The sequence below is a fragment of the Mirounga leonina genome, unplaced genomic scaffold (assembly GCF_011800145.1).
Source record: "Mirounga leonina isolate KUSES-001 unplaced genomic scaffold, KU_Mleo_1.0 Mir_94, whole genome shotgun sequence".
Taxonomy (NCBI): domain Eukaryota; kingdom Metazoa; phylum Chordata; class Mammalia; order Carnivora; family Phocidae; genus Mirounga; species Mirounga leonina.
The window spans coordinates 54,463,821-54,486,543 of NW_023270855.1; the positions used below are offsets into that span (position 1 = coordinate 54,463,821).

General features: G+C 55.7%; 1 protein-coding gene across 1 annotated transcript; it reads right to left on the minus strand.

The window, feature by feature from the left end:
- Positions 1-1,100: 1,100 nt before the first annotated feature.
- On the minus strand, positions 1,101-21,155 carry LOC118005620 (long-chain-fatty-acid--CoA ligase ACSBG2-like). The gene is made up of 14 exons (XM_034997583.1): positions 21,128-21,155; positions 20,578-20,801; positions 17,273-17,361; positions 16,627-16,747; positions 11,774-11,854; positions 11,494-11,643; positions 11,201-11,377; positions 9,274-9,455; positions 8,930-9,163; positions 5,519-5,736; positions 5,122-5,261; positions 4,428-4,674; positions 4,124-4,176; positions 1,101-1,217 (listed from the first exon to the last, which is right to left on the minus strand). Exons 1-14 carry the CDS (start codon positions 21,153-21,155, stop codon positions 1,101-1,103), a joined length of 2,061 nt encoding a protein of 686 aa, XP_034853474.1.
- Positions 21,156-22,723: the final 1,568 nt, after the last annotated feature.

The window sequence follows — 22,723 nt, forward strand, 5'->3', positions numbered from 1 at the left end:
ATCCAAGAGAGGAGCAGTGGTGGAAAATTTGATCTCGGGCCCTGTTTTTGATGGTGTGTGCTTTCCTTGGAAGCAGGCAGCAAGGTTGGGGTTGAAAAACAAGCCTGACTTCACAAGATGGGAGAATGGGTGGGTAGGAGGGTAGGGGTGTGGGGGGATGGGTTGGTATGGGGGTTTGGAGGATAGAAGGATGAGAGGGTGGGGGGGTGGGCTGGGATGGGAAGGTAGGGGGATGGAGGGTTAGGAGAATGGGGGATGGGTTGGGTTGGGATGGGAGGGTGGGGGGTAGGGGGTGGGGGGATGGGTTGGAAGGGTGGGAGGATGGGGTAGGGAAGTGGAGGGATGGGAGATGGGAGGATAGAAGGATAGGAGGGTGGAGGGATGGAGGTAGGAGGGTGGAGGAATGGAGGTGGAAGGGTGGAGGGATTGGGGTAGGGGGCTGGAGGGTTGGGAGAATGGGGGGATGGGTTGGGATGGGAGGGTGGGGTGTGAGGCGAAGGGATGGGTTGGAAGGGTGGGGGGATGGGAGGTAGGGAAGTGGAGGGATGAGGGATGTGAGGATAGAAGGATAGGAGGGTGGGGGATGTGGGTGGGGGGATGAGTTGGGATGGGAGGGGGCTGGGGGGATGGGAGGATGATAGAGGGCAAGGTAGGTAGAAAAGGGTGGTGAAAGGCTTCCTTTGCTGAGAGCTGGGTGGCCTGCCTGCTGGTTTGTCCGTGGTGGGCTCGGCTCTGGACTCCGTGAGGCAGAGACCGGTCCTTGCAGGCCCCGTGTAAGCAGCCCTGCCCAGCCTGCGAGGGTTGCATTCCTAAGTGTCCCGCGCCGCAGGCTGGGGCCCGGCCACTCTGCCCACAGCCGCTGCAAGGGAGCCGACTGGCCACACTCGGGTCCTCGGGAGCCTTTCTTCTCGGCCTGTAGGCGAAATGCCTACTTCCAACATCAAGCTCCCCTGCCCTGTCCTTCCTCCCAGGGAAAGATTCTGCGAGTCCTCTGGGGCAGTTTGTGATCTGAGCTCCTGGAGGAGGGGCAGAGAGAGGGTCCAGAGGGCTTCCCAGGGTTTGCAGAGCCCCCCCGCACAGTGAAGGCTGACTCCCGGGGGCTAAGGATGCCGCGGGGCGAAGAACCGTCCCGCGGCCTCTTCCCAAGCCCTGGACGGCGAGGGTGCTGCCGCCAGAGTCCCCGCGGGGCAGGCGGAGCGGCCCGGAGAGTCGCCCGCCTGTGGGGCGGCACGTAGGCACATTTCTGAGGCTCAAGCCCGGGCACGTGCGCCCGCAGTTGCTTACGTGTGTTTGCCCCTGGTGGCGCCCTCCTCCTCCTCCCCGCGGTCCACCAGGGATGCCTGGCCTTCAGCCTGAGGAATTCTCATTAGCAGCAGGGAATTCTGTTCCTGCAAAAAAAAAAAAAGGCTGTCTCTGTGTCATCCTTCGGGCGAAAGGGCGTTTGCACTGGGAGCCGAGCCGTGGGTGGGCAGCCACATTCCTCCGCGCTCTGCCGTGGCTCCGTGGCCCGCTGCCTCCCGCCGTTTCTGGGGAGAAGTCAGCCCTCCAGTCTCTTGCCCCTTGGAGGCTTTGGTCTCTGGTGCCTTTAAAATTTCCTTTTCATCTTCTAGTTGAAAACAGTCGCATAACGTTTTGGTGATTTGTTTCTTTCATCAGTAGGACGACTCTGTCCCTTTTAAACGCGTTTGCCTGGAATATTTCCAAATCTTACATTTCAAATTTATATTTTCTTTTTTTTTTTTTTAAAGATTTTATTTATTTATTTGAGAGAGAGAGAGAATGAGAGAGAGCACATGAGAGGGGAGAGGGTCAGAGGGAGAAGCAGGCTCCCTGCCGAGCAAGGAGCCCGATGCGGGACTCGATCCAGGGACTCCAGGATCATGACCTGAGTCGAAGGCAGTCGCTCAACCAACTGAGCCACCCAGGTGCCCTCAAATTTATATTTTCATGATGCAGGCTCAAGACGAGCCTGCAGGTTCCAAGGGCACGTGATCCCCGTTCCTGCTTCTTTTCCGTGTCCACTTTCTTACCCGTCCCTCGGGAGCCATCACCTGCTCACGGCCACGACGAGCTCCCTCACAGACAGTGTCCCCCCTGCACACCTTTTCCTCCACGTGTCTGAGAGCTCAGTCCAAGTCCTTACGCCGCGTAAGTGCACCTTAACTCACACCACTAGTCCTGCGGGCGGGCTCGGGACGGTTTTCCCCTGGTCCTCTACCTGCACGCGTGCAGGGGTGCGACCGGGTCTCCGGGGCACCCCTTGGGCTGGGGCTCCTCAGCATCGGCCTGCTTGTGCGTGTGTGTTTCTCGGATCTCCTTGTGGAGCATGAGCTGTGGCTCTTGTATGTTCTACACCCCACTTGCCTTTCCGTCCTGGGCACGGTCGGCGTCCCTCACCACGCCGAAGCCTTATGTCTTCAGCTTCTCCCTCGGTGGCTGCCGGCTGCTTATTCCTGGTCGAGGATGAGACAAGGTCTGCACGTTCTCTCAAGGCTCCTTCCAGCGGTGTAATGCTGTCCCCCCTTTTCTTGCCTCGCTTGCTTGCTTTCTCACCTCTCGGTTTTGCTCCGTCTGGAGTTCATCCTGCCGGGAGCCAGGGCCTCTGTTTCCACAGTAGCCAACGTCACGGCCATGGACTAACCCGTGATGCCTCCGCTTACCTGAAAGGCCCCTCCGATCCTGCATCCGGGTCTGTGTGCCGGGCTCCTCTCCTCTGCACGTCTATTATTTACGCCCCATCACTGAGCTTTTCATTACTGCGGCTTTGTCATTTCTTTATTACTCGTAGGACTAGCCCCCCTTCATTATTATTCCCTTCTTAGAACTTCCCCAGATACGCCTGCATGTTTGCTTTCCGACCTAACCTGGTCAGCCGGAGTTCTAGAACGTTTTCTTTATCTCGTCGTCCTGAAGTTTCCTGTTCATTTCAGTTTTGGAAATTTTTATTTTCCAAAAAGATGTGTCCTGGCTGGGGCTGGGTGGGTCCCCAGAGAATCCTCACGGCCGTTCCCTCCGGGTGACTGCAGACAGCCGGGGGCCGTTCCTGCACCGTCTCTCCAGAGGGTCGCGAGCCTGTGCGGCCGCCCCTCACCTTTGTCACGTTAAGAGTGTGTATAGTTGGGGCGCCTGGGTGGCTCAGTTGTTGGGCGTCTGCCTTCGGCTCAGGTCACGATCCCAGGGTCCTGGGATCGAGCCCCGCATCGGGCTCCCTGCTCGGCGGGAAGCCTGCTTCTCCCTCTCCCACTCCCCCTGCTTGTGTTCCCTCTCTCGCTGTGTCTCTGTCTGTCAAATGAATAAATAAAATCTTTAAAAAAAAAAAAGTGTGTATAGTTTTCAAGGTGAAGAAACCCTATGAGCTTTATCACATCTGGTTTCGACTTTTCCGGAGCCTTCAGTAGGAAACTCCTCCCAAGCTCCCAAGCTGCCCCCCACGCCCACACCGGCCCCTAAGCCCAGCTCCCCAGGCGGGGGGCTCGCCTCCCAGCCTTGGCACGACCGACACTCTGTGGCTGGGCACCTCTCCAGGAAGCTCTCCCGCTCCCCGTGGGGTGTCAGGCAGCGTCCCCGGCCTCCACCCACCACGTGCCGCTAGCACCCGCCTGCCTAGTGGGGACAACCAAAAAATGTCCCCAGATATTGCCACGTGTGTCCTGGGGGCGCAGGACCACCCTGGGTAAGAACCACTGCTTTAGTGAAACCAATTTTATTATCTTTTAGCTTCAAATGTAAAACACCGCCCCAGAAAGGGCATCTTAGTTAAAACCCCATCCCCGGTCGGTCGGCACGTGGCGACTTGGTGTTCGGAGCAGCTTCCCTCCTTCTAGAAGGCAGCTCCTCGATGATCATTCGATAGGGGGATGGAGGGAGGGGAATGGCAGTCTGGTGATGAAGCAGGAAGCCCCCACCCCCACCCCCCGGGGCCTTTCCTGGCTGCTACTATTCCTCCTCCTCCTCCTCCTCCTCCTCCTCCTCCTCCTCCTCCTCGTAAAGCCTTTCAATTTCAGCTTGGTAGATCCTGGCCACCATGGCCCTCTTCAGTTTGGTGGTTGCCCCTGTAACAGAATCACGTGCAAGGCGGGGCCTCCCCCCCCCCACCAACGGCCCCTGCAGGAGCCCCCCTCACCGCAGGATGAGATGTTAGCGGGCCAGGTCTGTCCTGAGGGTGCAGGGGGGCCGCTGGGGTCGGAACAGTGGGCGGCTCGGATTGAGGGGCCCAGGGAGGAGGGGTACAATAGGCCCATCCCAGAGTGCCCTGAGAATGTCCATCCTGCACGAGGACCTCCGTGGAGGACCACCCCCTTCACCCCCTGCCAGAGTCCTTGGAGGGGCTGGTGAAACCCGCAGATGCCGCGGGGATCCCGGCCCAGGAAATGGTGGTGCTTTAACGAGCACGCCGGGGGCTGGGGGGTGAGCGCCCGCCTGCTCACCCAGCTCCCCTCCAACCACGGAGAAGTCCGTCCTGAGGATGGTCCACTTGATGATCTTGGCGCTGTCCGAGGGGACCTCAGCGTTGGCGGCATCGATGCCCTGACTGATGAACTCCAAGACCACGGGGTCTCCGTCGTAAATGATGTCTGACAGCCTGGTGGACTGGCTCCGGAGTTGTCTACAGAAAGCAACCGCCTCGCTGGTCAGCGCGTTCCGGGGCTCCCCTGTGTCCATGTTGACCTGGCACTGTTGTTCGGGGACAGGGGGTCAGGCGGTTCCCAAGCTGCCCCCACGCCCACACCGGCCCCCAAGCCCAGCTCCCCAGGCGGGGGGCTCGCCCTCGTGGGTCACCCGTCACTCTCGGCCCTGGGCAGGCCAGGTCCCCCTCCCCGTGGTGCAAATGAGAAAACAGGCTTGACTTGGGGAGACTTGCTCCACACGTCCCTGCTTCCTAGGGGCTGGTGCGGGGGGCGGGGCGGCCTGCTCAGGCCCAGCTGCCCTTTCTCTGGAAACGGGCCAGGAGCTTCTCCCCCATGGGGCCTGGCCAGGGTACCCCAGGCTTGGCACCGAGTGACCGACCCATTGCCTCTCCTCTCCCAGCCTCAGTTTCCCCATCTTGAAACCGGGACAGCAGGCTCCGTCCAGCCGGCAGCCCGGATTGCCACGAGGCTCGAAAACACAGGCACGAGGTACCTTCAGCGTGAGCAGGGCACACAGATACGGGGCGTCCTGGCCCACCAGCACGACGTAGCGCACGATGGGGATGTACCTCTTCACCCGCTCCTCGATGGGGTTCGGGTTGATCCTCTCGCCTGAGCTGAGGGTGATGATATCTGCATGCGGAGAGGGAGCAGGGCTGTGGTCCTGAGAAGCCGCATCAAGCCAGCCCTCCTGGAGCCCACGGCCACCCCTTGACGTTCAGAAACGACGGAGATGGAGCCCGGGCGTACAAAGGGTGTCCCTTCCTCCAAGCTGGACTTTAGTCCTCCCCCCTCATCGTCGTGCTGTGTGCAACCCGCACCACTGTCCACAGCAGCCCTGTGGGGCCCGGTCAGAGGCAGAGAGCACCTTGCAGCCATGTCTTGCTCACCTCTGGCGTTGCCCACAACATAGAGGAATTCATCCGTGTCCAAAAAGCCCAGGTCCCCCGTGTGCAACCAGCCGTGGGCATCGATCTTCTCCTGGGTATTCTCCTCATCATTGAGATACCCCATGAAGATGTTCCGGCCCCAAATGTAGATGTCCCCAATGCCCTTCTCATCTTCCTTCTGCGTCTTGGTGTGGGTGCTGGGGAGGGACTTCCCACAGCTGGGGACCGTGGGCAGGGAAGGGGTATTATAGACACACCAGATAGAGATTCCCACTGGCAGAGGGGCACCCCCTGCTCACTGCTCCTCTTTCCCCGGCACACAGCCACTCAGATCCTAGGCCTTTCCTGCCTGTCTGGCTTCTAGAGTCCTGCAGATCCAAAGCAGGGGGCAGGTGGAGAAGGGGGGACAGGGTGTGGTCCCCCAGGGAGTGAAGGCTTGGCCCACCCTGACTTGGAACCGAGCTTGCAGGGCATGTGAATGTACCACACCCAGCCCCTGGCCACCAGGAGCCCACAGATGAGCACAGGGGACAAGGCAAGAGGCACATAAACTCAAGACACCTTTTGGGTGGAACGGGTCTCTGTGGGAGGTATCTGGGCAGGAGAGAAAACGGTACAGTCCGGGCAAGAATCGGGCATCTCACCTTGTCTGGAAATTGGGGGTGGGGGCTGGGGGCTGGCGCTCCACCCCTCAAATTTCGAGGTTCCTATCCAGGCACCTGGACCCCAATCCTTGCCCCGCTTTCTCCCCAGGCTGTCTGGAGACTCAGGGCAAGGCCTCAGAGCTGGCCCGGCCAATGCCCAGGATGCACCTGCCTGGACTGAATTGTGTCACCCCCAGATTCCTAACACCTGATGGGGTGGTATTTGGAGGTGGTTAGGTCTCGATGAGGTCCTGAGATTGGGAACTTCATGATGGGACTGATGTCCTTTAAGGAGAGACACCAGAGTGAGCTTGCTCTCTCTCTCCACCATGCAAAGACACGGAGAGAAGCCGGCCGTCCACACCCACAACCGAATCAGGGACCCCTTGATCTTGCAGCCTCCGGAACTGAGGCTAAATCTGTGTGGTTCTCTAAGCCCCCCTGTCCTGTGGTGCTGTCACGGCAGCCCGAGCTGAGACACACTCCGCGAGGGCAGGTGCCTGGCCCCCCGTGCAGGGCAAGCTCCCGGAACGAGCAAAGCGCCCAACAAGAGTGGAAAACTGAAAGGCTCCGCTGAGCTCCTCTGCTCTGACCGATTTCACGGCTGCGAACACCGCTTCCCTTGAGCTGCTTATGTCTTGTGTGGAATGATAGACTGCGAGCCCCACCCGCCACGTGGCAGGGATTCTTGACGTCGGGTTCCCCACTGTGACCCTAGTGGTCTGACACCACCTGCAGGCAGCGATCACTCCACACGCCAAGGGGCCACCCAGTCGGGCAACGGCCTTGGGCCACGTAACCTGTCCTTCCTTCTGCCTCCGTGCCTGTCCGCCTTTCTGCCCTGCCTCTCTGGGTTTGGGGGTCGAGGAGACCCTGTGGGTGGGAATGTGCTCTGTGACTGGCTCTTTGTCCTGTCTCTGCTGAAGGTTACTTCCATCTCTCCAAAGCCAAGGTGCTCGAAAGATGGTGACGCAGACTCTCGCCTTGACCAAACGCCGGTCAGCCTCCTCTGAGCTCTCTTCTCGCTAGCCCTTGGCCTTGGTCTCAAAGCACAAACCATTTCATCCACTCCCGCCCAGAGAGACTTGAGAAAACCTTAGCATTTCCGAACGCCCAAGGCCACATCCCCAGGATGGCTCCATCCCCCTTACATCCCTGCCCAAAAAAGCTCAAAGCTGCCCGGAGAGTTTCCCAGATGGCCCCCCAAGCTTGCAGATAAGTTCTTCCCCTGCCCTTGGAGATGCAAATCTACCACCCAGAACTTTCTCCTCTCTTTGAAGTACAAACCTTCAGGGAGGTAGGTAACTCTGGCTCTCACCCCCAGCGCCTGTGGGAGGCACAGGACCCCACCCCAGAGAGGCAGCTGGCACTGATATATGCCTCCTGCCACAAATACATGAGATTTCTCTCCAGAGAAGCGCCAGTCTTCAGACCCGGATGGGTTCAGTTAGTGACCCCCCACCCCCGCCTTTCCTGCTTTTTGTGACGGCCACTTCCCAGACGGCTCAAGCCCCCACCACCTCCCCCAAACTCACAGACCCCTCTGAGACGTCCAGTCCCTTGGCCCAAATTGAAGTGGAGATCAGTTCACACTGGGCCCTTCTGGCTGAATTAGTAGTAGTGAATAAAATCTGTCCCTGTTTCTTTAAGGAGTGTCGGGTTTTACCTTTGAAAATGGTCACCCGTCCAGAGCTGAGCGAGCCCCAGGTTAGGGAGATCTAGGGCAGGGGAGAAAGCCAGCACACCAAAAGGGCCGTGACTCGTCCAAGTCCCCTATGTTGTCCTGATTTTTCAACAAAGGCTGAGTCCTCCATGAAATGTGCAGGGGGCCCCGAACTAAATCAGTGGTGGTAGCAGCCAGCCCCCAGGATGGCTTTGCCCACCCGGAATCCACATCTAGTGTAGCCCCCTCGCACCCTGGAGAAGGCTGGTCTGCCTGACCCTGTCAGACGTGGCAGAAATAACAAAGTGCCACTTCTGAGGTTAGGTCATGATAGGGTTGCCCAATCAAATATAAGATCCCCACATACTACAGGGGATATACTTATACTTAAAAAAAAAAAAGTTGTTTGTCTGAAATTCAAACATCCCTGGGTGTCCTGTATATTTATTTGCTGAATCTGGCCACCTAAAGGAGAGTGTGGCTTCCACTTTGCCCTCTCTGGGGTCTCTTGTGTGGGGGAAGCCTATTGCCATGTTGGGGACCCCCCCAAGCAGCCCAGTGGAGAGGTCAGCATAGCAAAGAAGCAAAGCCTCCTCCTGCTGAAAGCCAGCAAGAAACTGAGGCCTCCTGCCCACGGCCGTGTGAGGAAGCCAGCCTCCGAGAGGCTTCTCCGGCCCCGGTTGAGCCTTCAGATGAGGCTGCCCCAGCCAACAGCTTGACTGCGACCCCGTGAGGGACTCGGAGCCAGGACCACACAGCTACCAAGCAGTTCCCCGATTCCCAACCCATGTGGTACTAAGCTGCTAAATCTGAGGGTTACCTTTACACAGCAATGAATGTGTTCCCTCCCAAGGGGCCAGGGTGTCAAAGATGGTTGGCCATTAGTAAAAAGAATGGTTTCCAAATCAGAAAACAAATCGGAGGGGCTTCAGGCCATCCCACACAGGGGTTCACTTGCTTTCGCTCATTTGCCCTTGGATCTGCGTTCCGTGGTGGAGAAGAACAGAGTAGGGGGACCGCGTGCACCTGGCCAAGGTCAGCCCTGGCCATCCCCTCCCCCACCCCCACCCCCAGCCATCTGTCTGTCCCTCCACCGAGACCCACCTCAGCAGCCGGAAGTCTTGCTGTCTGGAGAGCGTGTGGATGCCCGTGCTCTCGGACAAGCCGTAGAGCTCAAAGATGGGCATGTTGAGGCTGAGGAAATAATCCAGGGTGGCTCTGGAGAGCCCCAGGCCCAAGTTGAAGTACTGCCGGCAGTGATGGAGGCCCAGGAACCTCCTGGCCTGGTTGAAGGTCAGCCTCTTGGCCAGGCCGAAGCACAGCAGGGAATGGGTCTGCCTTGAGGAGCAGACACAGGGGAGCAGAGTTGGGCCTCAGGACTCCACGCCGGCCCCAGGCGGGTGCCCCCCACCCAGCCCCCTGGGGGCAGCCCTGAGACCCAGCCTCACCTGAGCATCCGCTTTCTGTTTGTCCTGAGTCCCAGCCACATGGCCCACTGGTCCATCCTCCTCCGGAATGGAGTCGACGAGAGCTGGTTGGTCTTCAGGTTGTCCAGCAACCTGTCCCAGACCCACGGGACGCCGTGGAACAGGGTGGGCTTCACCTCCCGCAGTGTGTCTATCAGGGAGCCCTGCACCACACGGCACGATGGGATCCCGGCCAAACCAGGCCCAGCCCTCCGCCCCCCTGCCCCACCATAGGGCCTGGTGTGTGAAGCCTTTCCCCACGGCTGTGGCCGGGAGCCAAAGGGGATGGCCAGGACCATCTGTTCCCACCTACCCCGATCAGCAGGACGCGCAGGATCCGTCTCCTGGCCCACATGGCTCAACGCATGTGAGATTCAACCACACTGTTGGCTGTTTCTATGGTCCCGGCCACCCTCTCCCAGAACCCTGAGCCGGGGCAAGCGGTGGACGGAGAAGGGAAGGTGCAGAGACAGAGAGAGACAGAGATCGAGACAGAGACACACAGAGAATGACAAACACACATACAGAGATTAAGAGATGGAGGGAGAGAGAGACAAGATGAGACAGAGAGACAGGGATGGGAGGGGGGAGAGAACAGGGAAGGGACAAACTCTGGCTTTGTCACTATTTTCACATCTTCCCGGTTACCAAGAGAGAGTCCCCAGCGACCACAAGCAAAATATTAACAAAGAATGCTGGAGAGTAAAATCGGGACGAAGCCGAGCAAAGCCCACTGGGGCGCACCTAAGCAAATGCCCGCCCCAAAGCTGAGCCAGGTTTCACATTATTAAAAGGCCTTTAGAGAGCTCTAAGAAGAATATCTTTGACACGTGAAAGTAGGAAATTGAAGGTTTCGTGTCCATAATGTTTTCCATTTTTTCAACGAGAAATCTGCAGAGATTTGTTCTCTCCCTAAGTACCTATGTGATTCGCCTCATTGTGCCCCTTGGCCCGGGAACCCTAAGTCACTCACTGCCTGGCCCTCTGCAGGACAAGTTTGCGGGCCCCTTGGCTGAGGGAGTAGTAAGGATCCAGGCAATGATGTTCGGGTTCTTCGCTTCTCCCTACTTCTGGTCTTGATGGGAAATGTGCGGTTTTCTACACTCAGAGAGTCAACACAACTGTGATTGAGGTCTCATGATGTATGTCAGTGACCTCAGGTGCTTTTTTTTTATTGCAGTAAAATCCACATAACACCATCTTAACCATTTTAAGTGCACAGCTCAGCGGCATGAAGCACACTCACCCTGTCCTGCAGCACCCCCACCCTCCGTCTCCAGAACTTTCCATCTCCCCACACGGAGACTCTGTCCCCGTGAAGCACGGACTCCCCACCCCCTGCTCCAGCCCCGGCTCCCACCCTCTCCTCTCTGGCTCTGTGGACGGGACTCCTCTGGGGACCTCCTGGGAGTGGGGTCCTGCGGGATGTGTCCCTCTGGGTCTGGCTCCTCTCGCTGAGCCCAGTGTCCTCGGGGTCCCTCCACGTCGTGGCAGGTGTCAGGGTCCCTTCCTTTCTAAGGCTGGATCATATTCTATTGGATGGGTGGAACTCATTTATTTATCCATTTGTTGATGGGCACCTGGACTGTTTCCCCTCACATGAGTTTTTAATGGCTCGATTAAGCCTCCTGCGCTGGTGATTTTTGCCCCGTGGTAGGAGGTAGATGCAGGCTTCCCATTCCTTAGGACACGAGCTCATGTCTGCCTCAGCCCCTCCACTTCACAGATGGGGAAACTGAGGCCCAGAGAGGAGGAGGAATAAAGTCGCACAGCCAGCTGGGGGCGGGGGCAGGGCGGGGATTCCAGTGCTGGGCCAGCTGAGCACCCCACGTAGGGTGACCCCAGCCCCTCCAGCCTCCCCAACCTCACCTGCACCCACCGCGGCCGAGGGCCGGGGAGCCCCACTCACCCTCAGAGCGTCCGGCTGGGCGAAGTAGAGGGCTCCGGCGACAGAGATGGAGACCCACATGTCGAAGAGCTGGGCCCCCATGTAGCTGAGAGGGAGGTAGCTCACCAGGATCTCCTGCTCCTCCGGGGGGCACTTGTAAGACAGCCTCTGGGCCGTGGCCACCGTGGTCCAGGTGATCTGCAAGGCACCTTAGCCATCACCTGTAGGCCATTCTGTTCTCAACCCCCAGGAGCTCACCTTCGTCCACACGAGACCCAGAGCCCCAGGCTGCCGTCTCCGGAGGGGACACTCACATTGTCGTGGCTGAGCATCATGGCCTTCGGGGGGCCTGTGACCGACAGGCTGTAGACCAGGGCGCAGCACTGGTTGGGCTTTTGGGAGTCGATGACCCGGTCCAGCGTGTCTTCCGAGACGCCGTCTGCCAGGTCCAAGAACCCTCTCCACTGCAGAGAGGCGGGGGGGTAGGGGGTGGGGAGGGGCTCATGGTGGTGGTGGCGGGGAGGGGACCCTTGAGCCTGAGACCTCAACCCCCGGGCTACGGTCCCCGGCCCTGCCCTCCCGGTGAGGACCTACAGAATACAGGTTCTGCAGCCGGGTCCGGATCTCCTCCTTGTACTGGACGATGGCCTTGAGGTGTTTCAAGGAGCCCTGGATCTGCCAGATAGCGTGGGGCTCAGCTCGTGCAGGGCAGGAGTGCGGGTCATAGCTGAGCCCCGAGCCCGTTTCCCCAGCACTTCCCCACGGATGGCAAGGGCACTCCCCAGTTTTCTCTGTATTGTGGCAAAATACACAGGAATTTACCATTTTAACCATCTCAAAGTGGACAATTGAGCAGTATTTAGTACATTCACGTGACGCGACCGTCACCTCTGTCTAGTTCCAGAACATTCCGTCTCCCCAAAAGGAAACCTTCAGTGCCCATTAGCAGTGTGTCCACTCATCAATCCACTCTGTCTCTACAGATCGGTCCATTCTGGATAGTTCGTACAGATGGAATCCTACACTACGTGGCCTTTTGTGTCCGGCTTCTTTCACTGAGCGTCATGTTTTTGAGCTCCATCTACGTTGGGGCGTGTGTCAGAGCTTTCCTCCTTTTAGGGCCTCGGAACAGTCCAGCGTGGGGATGGGCCACAGTTTATCCGTTTGTTGGCTGGTGGACAGCTGGGCTGTCCCCCTGTTTGGGCTGCTGAGAAGGTTGGTGTACGAGTTTTGGTTTGCACACCTGTTTTCCATTCTCTTGAGTAGACACGTAGGTGTGGGATCGCTGGGTCATACGATAAGTCTACAGTTGGCCTTCTTAGGAGCTTTCCAGGGGGCCCGCCCCAATTTCCCTCCCCCCAGTCACGCACGAGGGCTCCAGGGGCTCCACATCTTCACCAACACTTGTCACCTGCGTTTCTGATAATAGCTGTCTTCGTGGGTGGGAAGTGGCATCTCATGGAGGCTTCTGTCTGCATTTTCCGGATGACTTCAGACATTGAGCATCTTCTCTCAGGCTTACTGGCCATTCGTGTTTTTCTTCTCTGGAGAAATGTCTAAGTCCTTCGCCCATTTTTGAACTGGGTTTTCATCGGTGTGTGTTTTGTTTTTGACCTTGAGGCGTCCTGGACACATTTTGAAGGCAGACTGCATTGGTTTCCTATGGCTGCTAGGATACAACAAGGTCCCGAGTATTGAGCAGCGTGGTCCGGTCTCTGCTTAGAGTCTCGTAATCCCCAAATCAAGGCTTGGGAAGGCTAGGTCCCTTCTGGAGGCTCCACGGCAGGATTGTTCATTTGGGAACTGGCTCATTCCAGTTGTTGGCAGAATTCTGTTCCCTGCAGTTGTAGGACTGAGGTCTGCCTGTCTCCTTGCTGGCTGTCGGCCGAGGGCCCTTCTCAGCTTCCAGAGGCCACCATGTTCCCTGGCTCATGGTCCCTTCCTCCATTTTCAGAGCCAGAAACAGGGGGATTGAGTTCCTCTCATGCTTTGAATCTCTCTGCTCTCCCTTCTGCCTTATCTTTCCTGTCTCCAGCCAGAGAAAAGTCTGTGCTTTGAAGGGCTCCTGTGATTATAGGGGACCCACCTGGATAATCCAGGATCATCTCCCAGATGAAGGGCCTGAATCTTAATCCCATCCGTGAAATCCCTTTTGCCACACAAGGTGCCATGATCACAGGTCCCAGGGATTAGGGCGTGGACATCTTTGGCATTATCCTGCTGATCACACCGAGCTAACGGCATTTCCTGAGAGAGAGGACTCAGGAATGGGGCCAGACTTTGGGTCTGAGAAGTTGGAAGGAGGAAGCTGCTATCACCCGAGCTGGGAAACACAGAGGGAAGAGCAGGTTTTGGGGGAAAGATCCGGAGCTTGGGTCTGGACAGGCTGCATCTGAGATGCCTCTTCGGCATCCCAGGGTGATTATTGGGAAAGCGGGAGATAAAAACGTGGGACGTGTCCACACACAGGTATCAGCCGGGGAAAAGATACAGAGCACGGAAAGCAAGCGGTCTGCTGTCCCAGGACTGGCTCCGTGATTAAGGTTCGAACAAGTGAAGAGGAATAAGGAGGAGAGCCGGGCAGTGAAAGTTTCATTATTTACATCATCCTCACCCCATCAGGGGCTCACCTTCCTGGGGGGAAAATGACCCAGGCCACATACCTGGTCACCTGCACAGACGCTGTCTTGGGTTTATTTACTTATTTATTTATTTAATAAACATTAAAAATTTTAATGGTGGTAAAAAAATACATAACAAAGTTTACTATCTTAACCATTTTTAAGCATACAGTTTGTAGTGTTAAGTGTATGTGCATTACTGGGCAACAGATCTCCAGAACTTTCCATCTCCCCACACGGAGACTCTGTCCCCACGAAGCACGGACTCCCCACCCCCTGCCCCAGCCCCCGCTCACACCCTCTCCTCTCGGTCTGTGTGGACGGGACTCCTCTGGGACCTCCTGGGAGTGGGGTCCTGCGGGATGTGTCCTTCTGGGTCTGGCTCCTCTCACTGAGCACAGTGTCCTGGGGTCCCTCCACGTCGTGGCAGGTGTCAGGGTCCCTTCCTTTTTAAGGCTGAATAATATTCCATTGTCTGGATGGAGCATATTTTGTTTATTCATTCATCCATCAACGGACATTTGGGTTATTTCCACATCTTGACTACTGTGGATGCTGCTGCTAGGAACTTGAATGCACCAATAAATCTTCAAGGTCTTTCCTTCACTTCTTTCGGATACGTATCTGCAAGTGGGATTGCTGCTACCTCTCAAGTTTTGAGGACTCTCCATGCTGTGTTCTATAGTGCAGTTTCTGTTCTTGCCAACAGAGGCCTGGATTGATTGACGAATAATTTACATGCAGTAAAAGTCACCGTTTTAGGTCTACAGTTTCACAAGTCTTTTTTTAAGATTGATTGATTTATTTTTAGAGAAAGAGAGAGAGCGGCGGGGAGGGGCAGAGGGAGAGAGAGAGAGAGAATCTCAAGCAGACTCCATGCTGAGCATGGAGCCTCACACGGGGCTCAATCTCATGACCCTGAGATCACGACCTGAGCCAAAACCAAGAGTCAGACACTCAACCGACTGAGCCACCCAGGCGGCCCCAGTTCCATGAGCCTTGACAAACTTAGAGCAGTGTGACCACCACCTTAATCAAGATCTGGAATATTTCCATCGCCCCGTAAAGTTTCCTCGGGCCCTTTTGGGGTTAGGCTGGCAGCCACTGCCCTGGATTTCTGTCCCATAGCTTTGCCTTTGCTGGGGGCTTCACATCTATGAACTCACACCGAAGCGGGTAGCCTACCCTCTGGTGTCCTCCCTTCAGCACATTTCAGATGCAGCCACATGATTGCACATATCAGGAGTCCAGTCATTGCTATTGTTTGGTTGGTACGGACGGACCACCATTTGTTCATCCAAATGATAGAAAAACAACTGGATCTTGGTTAGTGGATGTTTGGGCAGTTTTGGGCAATCATGCACAGAACGGCCACAGACACTTCCAGGCGGTGTAGACGCTTGTTCTGATTTCTCTTGGGTACAGACTCCGGAGTGGAAGGTCTGGACCATCTCGCAGGTGTTTGTTACCAAACGGTCAAGCCATTTGCCAAGGTGACTGTACCATCTTGCATTTCTGCCAACAATGAAGGAGTGTTCCACTGCAACCCCATCAACACTTGGTATTGTCCATTTTAAAACCGGAGGCACCCTCGTGGGTGTTTCGTGGTGGCCCTGTCTTTGCGTACGTGCCTCTGTCCACTTGTCATGGGTCCTCTTAGGGTCCCCATTTCCCAGGGTTCAGCTCAGGCTGCAGGACAGGGCAGGGGCTGGTACAGAAGTCTCAGCTGTAGGACCATCACTGGTTCCTTATAGCATAGGGTTACGGGTGCTATATGGGAGGGAGATGAAGACCCAGAGCCTGGGGTGGCCGACCATGAGTGGGCATTACCCTGACGTCCACCTCCTCTGGGTGCCCCATACGCCCATGGATCTTTCCCCATCCCCTCCCTGGAACAAAGATCAAATAGCAATGACCATCCCATTGACGATCCTATTGACAATAGTGTTAGCATTGAACACTGACCATGCTAAGCTCTGTCCTAGCCCATTACAGGTTTACTTAGTTCATCCTCTGAACCAAACCCATTAGGTAGGTCCTATTACCACTCCCATTTTACAGGTGAGGAACCTGAGGCACCAGGAGGCCAAACACCGTGCCCCATGGCCCGGAGTTAGTGAAGGTGGCCTCTGCGCCATGGAGCCCACGCCCAGAACCACCTCATTTGGATCAGCCCCGCACCCAAGGAAATCCAGGGTTCTCCTGTGCAGTTCCATTAAGATGAAATGTCCAGAACAGGCAAATCCACAGAGACAGAAAGTGGGTTGGTGGTTGCCAGGGGCTGGCGCCAGGGGAATGAAGCGTCCCCACTAATGGGCACAGGGTTTGCTTTTCAGGTGATGGAATGTTCTGGAACCAGAGGTCATGGTTGCACAACAGTGTGTTCACTCAATGCCACTGAACTAAAAGGGGTTATGACAATAAATTGTATATTATGTGCATTTTACCACAATAATTTTTTTTTTTTAAGTGGGAAGAGAGGATCTGCTTACAGTGGGCACATCTAAGTCCCGGTTTGGGGTGTGTTGGGGGTCAGCCCCTGAGCCATCATTGAGCGGGCTCTGACTTCCTCACGCTTGAGCACCTGCTGCGGTCAGCAATGCAAAGGCCATTTGGCAGGAAGAGCACATGCCTGGCACCTCTTAGAGGCCCTGGACCTGCCCATGCATGGAATCCACAGTTCCCAGCTTGTGCGTAACAATGGGATGGTAGGCGCATCGTTCATTGGATCCCTTTTGTTTACTAGGCAAAGTCTGTGCCTTTACCTAAGCTGTGCCCTCCACCCGGCATGCCCTCCTGGCTCCCGCAGGTCCCGGAGTCACTGACCTGGATGATTTTCTGCAACTGCCTGTCATTATCCACCACAAATATGTCCATCTCCGAGCTTTCGGCGATGACCTGGCAGGCTTTTGGGGAGTTGGTGGACAAGATGCCAACAGAGAAGCCTCTGGAAGCAGAACCCAAGAGGTGAGGACCCACTGGTGAATTGCAGGGCTCCCAGGAGGCCGGTTTGGCCAAAGCAGAGTCCCTCGGGCAGAGTACAGAGTGTGGCAGATATCCCCACACACCCACAAAATGCCTTGTTTGAAGGTGGGACTCAGGGACCACTTGTGCGTGGGTCTTGCCCTCCAGGGGTTCCCCAATGGTCTGGACAAGTAGAGGAGGGCCCAATGCCAGAGAATCCTGGGGAGTGGGGAAGGCTTTTTGGGGGAGGGGTCACGGGAGCTGGGCTTCACAGGATGTGTATGAGTTCGACAGGTAGAGAGTGTCAGGAAAGGTGAGCTGGCTGGTGCCCAGGGCTGAGCCCTTGACAAATCCCACTGAGCACAGACCAAACAGGAGCCTTAGTCTGCTCCCTGAACTGGGGACTCTTCTGTGAGACCCCTACGGGTTCAAGAGGAGGGATGAGCCTTTGCTGGGCTGGTGGCTTCCTGACTCCATGTACCCCAGGGAGATACCAGGTACCTCTTACCCAGCCATGATAGCACCAATGCTGGCGATGGCCCACTCCTCCGAGTTTAACCCCATGATCCCCACGCCGTGGAAGCGCTCCAGGCCCAGCTGGGGAAGGAGGCCCTTGTGAGGCACGGGCGGGCTCACCTGCCACTTGACCCCGCCTGCCCGGGAGCCTCAGGCTGAGAGCCCTGGGCTCCCTTTTCTCTGTTGACCATTTGTGCTTCTGTTTGCTGATAAAAATAGCCCATCCCCCCATTACAAGCTACCCCATATTCATCTTGAGCGGTGGTTCTCAAGAGGGATGATTCTGCCTTCCCAGCTGACATTGGGCAACATCGGGAGACATTTCTGGGGAAGGGAATGGTGCTGACATCGAGTGGGTGGGCACCAGGGAGGCTGAGAAACATCCTCTAATGTACAGGACAGACCCCTCTGCAAAGAATGATCCAGCCCCAAGTGTCGACAGTACTGAGATTAAAAAACCCTGAGATAATACAAACAAAATGCTCTCCCTCCGACATTTTTATGAATAAATATTTGACAAAATCAGGACAGTACTATGCTTATATTATCTTAACGCGCCATTGTTCATAAAACCATACATCTTATTTTCCCAGCCTTTAAATATTTCTCTATGGTATCAAATATAATACCTTTATGATATTGTGTAATATAGAGATGTCATAATTTAGGGGCGCCTGGGTGGCTTAGTCGTTAAGTGTCTGCCTTCGGCTCGAGTCATGATCTTGGGGTCCTGGGATCGAGTCCTGCATCGGGCTCCCTGCTCAGCGGGGAGCCTGTTTCTCCATCTGCCTCTGCCCCTGCCCTCTCCTCCCACTGCTTGTGCTCTCTCTCTCAAATAAATAAAACCTTTTTTTAAAAATGTCATAATTTAGTGACCCCCCACCCTTTATTGGTTGATACTTAGGTAAGATCCTTTTTCCCCTCCGTTTTTATTAGATAAAATGTTGGGAGAACATCTGCATAGCTCAAGCTCTGTTTACCCACATGATTATTTGTGCTAATGTCCGGATTGACTTAAAAATTCAAAACAGTGCACCATTCATCCATCCTGGCAGAACCAGGGGATGTCACCACCTGGCCCCCAGGTGGGCCTTTCCCCTCCACTCTAGACTCTCGGGTACAACTGCCCACTCCTGGTGTCCTTGTCTAAACAGGGCATCACAAACTCAATATGGCCCAAACAGAATTGTTGATATTACCAACTCCGCTCTGCCGACCCTGCCTTCCACAATCTCAGTTAAAAGCAGTTCCTTCAAGTTGCCCAGGCCAGAAATCTTGATCATCCTCAGCACCTTTCGTTCTTCCAGACACTCAGTTCATCAGGAAATGATGTTGGCTCTGCCTTCAGAATCTGACCACTTCTCATCCCCTCCCCTGCTACCATACAGGTCCCAAATCTTCATCTCAGCCTCAACTGGTCTCTCTTTTTCCACCCAGTCTGTTCTCTCTGCAGCAGCCACACAGTGCTTGTGAGCACTCAACTCTGGGCACATCCCTCTGCTTAGAGCCCTCCATGGCTCCCACCTCACTCCTGGAAAAAGCCCCACAAGGCCCAGCAAGACCTGTCCCCATTACCCCCTGCCCTCACCACCTTCCTCTCTCCCCCTCATTCACTCTGCTTTAGACACATGGGCCTCTTTGCTGTTCTGCCAACATGCCAGGCACTGTCCTGCCCCAGGGCCTTTGCACATTTGTTTCCACTACCTGTAACACTTATCCCCAAATACTCACTTAGATTCTCCCCTCCCGGTTGTTTAAGTTTTGTTGAAATACCATTCTCAGAAAGGCTCTTAATAGCCACCATAGGGTAAGATTTCAACCCCCACCCCAACTCATCTACCCCTTTCTTTTCTTTAGTTTTCTCTGGATCATTATCTACTTCCTGCATACTTGTTGACTGTCAAGTCCCTAGAGGTCTCTTATCCCCTTTCCTAATCTGATAAATGGGTATTCCTTCATTGAAGACATACCCAAGGGGCTAGATTCTGGGGGCCTGCAATGAATGAGGCAGTTTGGCCCCTTGCCCTCATGAACTGACCAACTAAACAAATAAATTATATAACCAAGTAGTCATGTGGCTATGAGAACTGGGCAGAAGCTTTCAAGGAGGCTATGATAGAAAGTGTTGGGGGGTTGGTGAGTCTGGGGATCCAGGGTGATCACGGATGACCTCACTCAAAAGATGAGACATTGGAGGGGCGCCTGGGTGGCTTAGTCAGCTGAGTGTCTGACTTGTGATTACAGCTTAGGTCATGATCTCAGTCAGGGTCGTGAGATCAAGCCCAGGATCAGGCTCTGCGCTCAGCGGGGAGCCTGCTTGAGAGTCTCTCTCCCTCTGCCCGCCCCCATAAATAAATAAATCTTGAAGAAAAAAAGGATGAGACATTGGAGAAGAGACACATTAACAACAACTGCCATCAGAATATAGCTAATGCTGATGTAATGCTGTGTGAGCCAGAGGCTGTTTGATAAACTCCCTGAATTCTTTTTTTTTTTTAAGATTGTATTTATTTCCTTATTTGAGAGAGAGAGAGAGAGACAGAGCACAAGCAGGGGGAGCGGCAGAGGGAGAGGGAGAAGCAGGTTCCTCGCCGAGCAGAGAGCCTGACGCGGAGCTCGATCCCAGGAGCCGGAGATCATGACCTGAGCCGAAGGCAGACGCTTCACCCACTGAGCCACCCAGGCGCCCCAACTCTGTGAATTCTTGTGGCAAACCCTTGTGCTATAGGGGCTTTTATATTTTATTTTATATATTCGTACATAAAATGCTAATAGAACACGCTTTATGCTAAATTTAATGAAGTATATAATGGGTATGTCCCTATATAACTTTTATATTTTTAATATCATACATATATAAAGAGATATAAAAACCCCCATTTTACAGATGGGGAAACCGAGGCACGGCGAGGCTGAGTAACTAAAAAAAGAAGTTTGAAACACAGCTGACACCAAGTATTCCGTTAGCTTCGTGGGTACAACACAGTGATTCCTCAAGTCTATACATGATGCTATGCCCACAAGTGTAGCCTAAGTAATTTTTTAACAAAAAAGCCACAGGCATCTAACTGCACCTCACGGTGAGCGAGGTCGAGGGACGTGAGCAAGAACGGGCAGGTAAGCGCGGACCCGGAGGAAAGGACGCGCGCACAGGGTGGCCGGGCAGGAGGGGCGCTTCGGGAAAGACCAGTCGGTGAGTGGCGCGCAGGCGCGGTGGCGCGGGCGCAGCAGTGCGCAAGCGCAGAGGGGCGGGCGTGCGCGCAGGCGCGCGCGCAGGCGCGGAAGGGCACGTGGTACCTTGAGGAAGGCTTTGGCGGCGCGCCGGCACTCTTCGTAGTACTCGATGTAGGTGAGCAGGTGCCAGCCGTTCCTGTGCTTGGAGCCGAGCGCGATGTAGTTGGCGTACTTGATGGCCGTGTTCATGACCATGTCGTGCACGGTGATGGGCGCCTGGCTGGTGAAGGCGTCCTCCTGCCGCAGGTGCACCTCGCCGTCGCGCTTTGACGTCCAGTAGGGGTGGCCTGTGGGCAGGCGGGGCTCGGGGGCAGTGAGACGCCAGGTGGGTGAAAGAGGGGCAGGGCTGTGGCCCTGATGGCGGCAGGGCGGGCTGAGAAAGTGGGGGAGGGTGGGAGGGGGGAGAGAGGCATGGCGGACAGAGGGAGAAAGACACCGCCGACGAGGGAGAAAGATGGAAGGGGAGAGCGAGCCACAGAAGAGGGCGCAGGGACGCGTGGACAGGCAGATGCGCTGGCCCAGAGGGTGGAGTTCAGCAGCAGCCGCACCAGCGAGCGGGCAGCTCAGTCACAGGCCCACTGCCCCTCCTGTGGACTTCCCGAGGACCAGGCACCTCTGACAACTGGGTCCAGCTTCGCCATCTCCCTCCCCTGCTCCAGCCACCCGGCCAGCCTCCCCCACCACCCTGACGCGGCCTCCGAGATCCTGGGGCTGGCTCACGCACCCTTAGCCAGCCCTGACTGGCTTCTCTGGGGCCCAAAGAGCCCCCTACCTTTGGCTTTACTTTCCGGTTGGTGATCTCTCTCCGTCGGACTCAGTGTTTTGAGTGAGGACATGGTGTGCAGGGTATCTTCGGCCTCTCTTCTTACTGTCTGGGGAGCATCTGGTCTCCTGGGACGGTCATAGAAACACAGTTGCAGTCCAGTGGAGGGCGGGGAGTGTCCAGCTGTGGGGAGGCACAGGGGTCCCACCTACTCATGGGGGTGGTCAGGGAAGGCTGCTCTGAACAGTGGGTAGGAGTTGATCGGGCAAAGAAGGGAGGGAGAAACATCTGAGCAAAGAGAGTAATGCAATGAAGCCCATCGGGGCTGGAGTATAAGGAAAAGTGGGGGAAAAGAAGGAAATGAAGCAAGATAGGCGGTGAGGGTGGGATGAGCGTGGGGTCTTGCTGGCTGTGTTAGTAAAACATTGCTTTCTGGTACCTTCTGTGTCCATCCCCCACCCAGTATGCAGACTGGTTGACCCCTGGCGGGAGCTGAAACATCTCAGCTCCCAGCCCCTGCCTTCCACCCATGACACATTTTCACCCTTCTCTGTCGTCAGGGAGGCTGTGCCCACTTCTGTCTCCCAGTTCTTTTTATCAGCTTTGGTCCCTCCCTCTAGCCATAGGGGGAGCAGTCTCTAGACTGGACATCCAGAATGTTCCTGCCTGTGGCCGGCCTTTGTGACCTCATTGTAGATTCCGTAGCCTGGAGCCATGATGGTGACATGGCCTGTTGCTGCTTGGCAGAGGGGCCGGGGTCTTAGGGGCCAGGGGTCTACCCCCACGGCCAGTGGTTCCCAAGGTGACAGCTCCCAGGGAGGAGCCGGCAGCAAAGTCATGGGTTTAAGGCTGGCAGCTGGAGGGACTCCATAGTCCCTGCCCCTTGTTGTTGGCTTTGGGTGACAAAGTTCACAGGGGGACCACAGAGGGAGTAGTGAGATGGAGGAGGCGCTGTGGAAGGCATGATGTCACGGAGGCCAGGGAGTGTGTCAAAGAGCCCATTAAGGTCGGCAGAACCTGAGGCTCCCAAAAGGTCAAGAAGGACTTTGAGTCGCTGTGCCTGGGGGATCATGAACTCATCTGTCCGTTAGGCACAGTCTGGAGCTAGAATAGTCTCCCAGATGGGCATACAGCTGCATTTTCATGTATTGTCTTGGATGCTATTGAGGTTGATAAGCCAAAAAGTCATTTAAAGGCCTCCCTGGTTCCTCAAAAAATCAAACACAGAGTTACCATATGACCCAGCAATCCCATTTCTGGGAATATACCCAAGAGAATGGAAAGCAGGGACCAGAAGAGATGTTGCACATTCACGTTCCCAGCAGCACAATTCACAGTAGTTGAAAGGAACCCACTGTCCATTGATGGATGAAGGATGAGCACAATTTGGTCCATGCACACAATGCGGTATGATTCAGCCTTAAAAAAGGAAGGCCATGGGGCACC

What these genes read in the sequence shown, in the direction of transcription:
- LOC118005620 (XM_034997583.1), bottom strand. Translation starts at nt 21,155, where the DNA reads ATGGCGAAGCTGGACCCAGTTGTCAGAG. An exon ending in GCTGGACCCAGTTGTCAGAG is followed by an intron (nt 20,802 to 21,127) that starts GTGCCTGGTCCT and finishes GCCTGCCCACAG; the next exon opens with GCCACCCCTACTGGACGTCA. An exon ending in GTGCCCTGCTCACGCTGAAG is followed by an intron (nt 4,675 to 5,121) that starts GTACCTCGTGCC and finishes CCCGAACAACAG; the next exon opens with TGCCAGGTCAACATGGACAC.